Source organism: Contarinia nasturtii, unplaced genomic scaffold (genome assembly GCF_009176525.2).
Source record: "Contarinia nasturtii isolate CC-2019 unplaced genomic scaffold, AAFC_CNas_1.1 Cnas_scaffold_6364, whole genome shotgun sequence".
Taxonomy (NCBI): Eukaryota; Metazoa; Arthropoda; class Insecta; order Diptera; family Cecidomyiidae; genus Contarinia; species Contarinia nasturtii.
Genome location: NW_022203622.1, coordinates 1 through 4,501, shown reverse-complemented (window position 1 = coordinate 4,501; position 4,501 = coordinate 1). Strand labels below are relative to the sequence as shown.

At 32.8% G+C, this 4,501-nt stretch overlaps 1 protein-coding gene across 1 annotated transcript; it reads left to right on the top strand.

The window, feature by feature from the left end:
• Positions 1–94: 94 nt before the first annotated feature.
• LOC116351815 (carbohydrate sulfotransferase 1-like) lies at positions 95–924 on the top strand (the record flags this gene model as incomplete). Its single annotated transcript, XM_031783959.1, has 1 exon — positions 95–924. A coding segment is annotated over one exon (830 nt), but the record flags the coding sequence as incomplete, so codon positions are not given.
• Positions 925–4,501: the final 3,577 nt, after the last annotated feature.

The following is a 4,501-nucleotide window of genomic DNA, read 5'->3' as shown; positions in this document are numbered from 1 at the left end:
CTAGTCATTATATCGACATGGAGATCTGGTTCTACGTTTCTTGGTGACATTTTGAATGCAATACCGAGCACTTTTTACCATTTTGAACCGTTAGCGTACCACTATACATATCAGATTCGTAGCCCACCAGAATCAACTGAAGTAATTAATACACTTAGTCAATTGTTGAAGTGTAATTATACCGGACTTCAAGAATATCTCGAACATTCAAAAGAATCAGATAATCAATTCCTCCGTGCTCACACGATACCGTTGTGGAAATATTGTGATTATAATATTGATAGTAATTTATGCTGGGATCCAAATTTTCTAAATTCATTCTGTCGCCTGTTTCCGATTCAAACAATGAAAATAGTACGATTACGTGCCGCATTTGCAGAGTCTCTTTTTAAAGATCCAGCATTAAATGTGAAGGTTGTGTTATTGATTCGTGATCCTAGAGGAACAATGGCATCACGTAAGCCTCATTCCTGGTGCGACAGGCCAGACTGTAATACTTCTGCAAAGTTATGTAAAGACCTGGTAGACGATTTTAAATCGGCGAAAATCTTAATAAATAAATATCCATCACGGTTTAAAGCAATACGATACGAAGATTTATCATTGAATCCATTCAATATGACAAAAGAAATTTTTAACTTTTACGGGATGCCATTCGATCAGAATATTGAAAATTATTTGGATTCACATACACGTTCAAGCGACAGTGAGGACTATTCAACCTTTCGGGACTCAAAAAAAACACCATTCTCGTGGATGCGTAATATGAGCTGGAATGAAACTGATGATATTCAGAAGCAGTGTGCCGAAGCTATCTCAGTATGGGGCTACAAGTTAGCCGACTACAAAGACGCGTTGAACTCTACGACCTTCAATCCCTTAAATCAATTTCCATTCGCCACACAAAATGTTGATTCGAATTAGATTACAATAAATAAAATGATAACATGCATACATTAAAAAAAACTTTTCAAAATTTGTTGACTTTAGAAATATGTATATGGAACAGAACACTTGAAACGATTATACTTATTCTCAAAATATTGGAATTAAAAATTATTTCTTGCGTTATAATCACATTTGTTAAGACACACGACTCGATTGCAAATATTTATCTTAAATTCATACAATGATTTTTAGATAGGATAGATGCGAAAGATCTCCGCAAGATCCAGATCCAAGCGTGCGTACGCTGCCGCATGATGCATACATATATAATACGCACGCAAATTCGTTATTCTTATTTCCCCTTCTTTGATTCGCATGCCATAGCATTACGGAGTAAGGAATGTATGTATCATGCGGCTACGTACGCTTGGATCCGGATCTTGCGGAGATCTTACGGATCTATTCTATCCAAAAATCATTGTATGCTTAAATTGTATGTATTGGTGACTAAATAAATAGTTTGAACATATTATTTCCCTTTCTATAATTCGATTTGTCCATCTTTTACAGAAAAGTGACGATATTTTAAATTTAATGATTTTTATTTGGAGCCACAAAATAGCGAATATATATTTCTTTGACCTGGTGAGAAAATGTCAAAATGACATGCTCTAGACGAAAGGCGGTGGTCACATTGAGCCATTACTTTCTAACGTAGATGGAATTGTTGTTGTTTATTAAAATTATTTTAATCTATCAATGTAAAGATCGAAATTTGGATTTTTTGCATTTTGTTAAAAGTTGTTGAGTCATAGAAAAAACAAATAAAATTAAAGTAATTATATATGTAGATTTATCTGAATTAATTGATCAACAGAAACCAGAAAGATAAATCGGTTAGTATATTCGTGATCTCAAAAAATTTCTTAAAATAAAAGAGCAACAGATGGGCATGGTGCAGTTTCATTTTGACAAAAATGTTAAGGTCTCGAATATTCTAACTAATGCATATATACAATAACATATGTCTAAAAAGTCTTTGTAAATTCGTTTTTATTGGTTTATACCTTTATTCATAGGTTATCGAATAGCACATTCACTTTACACTGAACGGACCATTGTCTTCGATTTTTCTCAGTATGCGTCAAACCTTCAAAGTCATGCTCTGGACAACCGATTTGTCGATTTCTTACAACTTTCTCTCCCAACATCTTCCTAGGGGACATTCATAGCAATTCTAGTAAGCTAGTTTTATTTACGTATTCGCTAATCGCTCACTAGTATTACTAGTGAGTACACTAGTGCTGCTAGTAGCTGCTAGTTTTTCTAGTGTTTTGAAATTACCTAGACGTATCGTATGATACATAAAAGAAACAACAGTAATGCTTAAGTCGCTTGTAAACGAACCAAGTGAATAGCGGAGACGCACGATAACGAAGTGAGTGTATTGCGGCAACGGATAACAACGTTCGTTGTTGCTATTCACTCACTTCGTTTTCGTGCGTCTCCGCTATTCACTTGGTTCGTTTGCAAGCGACTTACGCATGCTACAATATATTTTACATACCTCAATTCATTTGCTTTGGACTATAATACGCTAGTGCTTGCTAGTCGCTGCTAGTTGCTGCTAGTTTCACTAGTTTTTCTAGTATGAATGTCCCCTAGACATCTTCTAACAATATCAATGCAAAACAAACTAGTTGCACTTGATTCGTGGTTCGATTTTGCGATGAATATTTCCTAGGGGTTGGATACTCGGATTAGGAATTTGCTTCGGATTCGTTAATAACAGTCGGATTCGTCGGAATAGTGGAAATCGTCGAATTCGGGTTTTAGCATAAAACGGTTCGTGTTTTTTTACTAAAATTGGTTTAACAATTTAATGAAGCAATTTTAATTTATTGAAAACATTGAAAACTAATATTTTTTGTTATAATTGGTATCAATTTTATGAACTAAAATTATTTTAATTGTTGTACGGCTTATGAATATAAATAAGTTCATTTATAAAACTGTCAAAGTAGATATAAGTTCGTTGATCGTGCTTTGACAAGATCTCTAATACAGTAGCTTTTTTATATGAAATCTGTCACACTAACGCCCTCACTCTATCTTTTGGCGAACTAAACAGAATAAAGTTTAATATAAAAGTAAAGTCTCCATCAGGATATTTTATACAGCCGGTGTCAAGATCAATAAAACTGTTAATAGAATCTGCCATTTTTACGCAATTTTGCGATGTGATTGCGAGATTAAGAATATAAATAAAATAAATGAACGGAATAAACGAACTTAACAGAACAGAATAATTCGCACGAGTGTATGACAAGTATGTAAGAGAACAATAACATTACGTTTTGTATCTATCTGTCAAATGTCACACTCACACTTATGAGTTTACGTATGGAGATTTTAACAAAATCATTTCTACAAGATCTACACACTCTACACCCGAGGCTTTTTAAGTTAAATTAAAACGCATATAAATTTATGTTTTTTTAAATAGAAATTATCTAATGCTAATTGTGCTAACTTCACTTTCAAAACAAAAAAATGAAACAATTTATTAAATTATTTTTCAACAATTTTTGGAATAACATATGCGCTCATTCTCAAACTTGTGAAATAATATCCCATTCTATATATAGATGGCACTGTCTATACGAAGTTCGGCAAACAAAGCATTACGCTTATTGAGCGCATTACACCTCTTGCTTTGACAGTTTCGAACAACGAACTTATATACGTTTACGTATAGTCCAGTAATGTGCGAGCTACATTTTACAGGGGGGGGTGATTTTTCAAAAACTAAAAATTCTCTCATCTGAACAACAAATTTCGTTTTTTTTTTTTTTTTTGCTCTTCACTTTTTTGGCGAAAATCCCTAGCAAATCGAAAGAATTTTCTCCGCGCAAAACCTCAGGAAATTACAATAAAATCGTTTTTTTTTTTTTTTGGAAGTCACTTTTTGAGGCGAAAATCCCTAGCAAATCGGAAGAATTTTCTCACCCAAACAAAGTGAAGAGCTAAAAAAAAAAAAAAAAAAAGGTCTTCACTTTTTTCGTGAAAAACCCTAGCAAATTCGAATAATTTTCGCGAAAAAATTTTTCTCATCCAAATCACAGGGGGGGGTAAACCCCCCCCTTCGCACATTACTGGTATAGTCACTGGAAATTTAAGTGTTAAATTTGTGTTAATTTTTAATTCAAATTTCTCAAAATTAGAAAAAATATTAAATTTCAATGTTTTGTGTTTGACAGTAGATTAGGAATCCCCTATGTACTAAGTACATTGCTTCACATTTTTGATTTTGTTTATGTAGCGCAATAAACGCCTTAATTTATTCGAAAGACTTTTTACACATATTTTATGATCAAATCAGGTAGCTGATAAACTCTGATAAGCGTTTGTATTTGCAAAATGTCCATATTTGCAATAAATTAAACAAAAATAAAAACAAACAAACTGTGTATCCAATTTTATTTAGTCAAATGTAAAATTGTTTTGTGAGTACATTTTTTTCCATCTTACAGTTATTTTGATTTGCCAATTTTTCTTTAAAAAAATATGCAACGTCAAAGAAACAAATTGCAAGAAAATAATTGTGTCACTT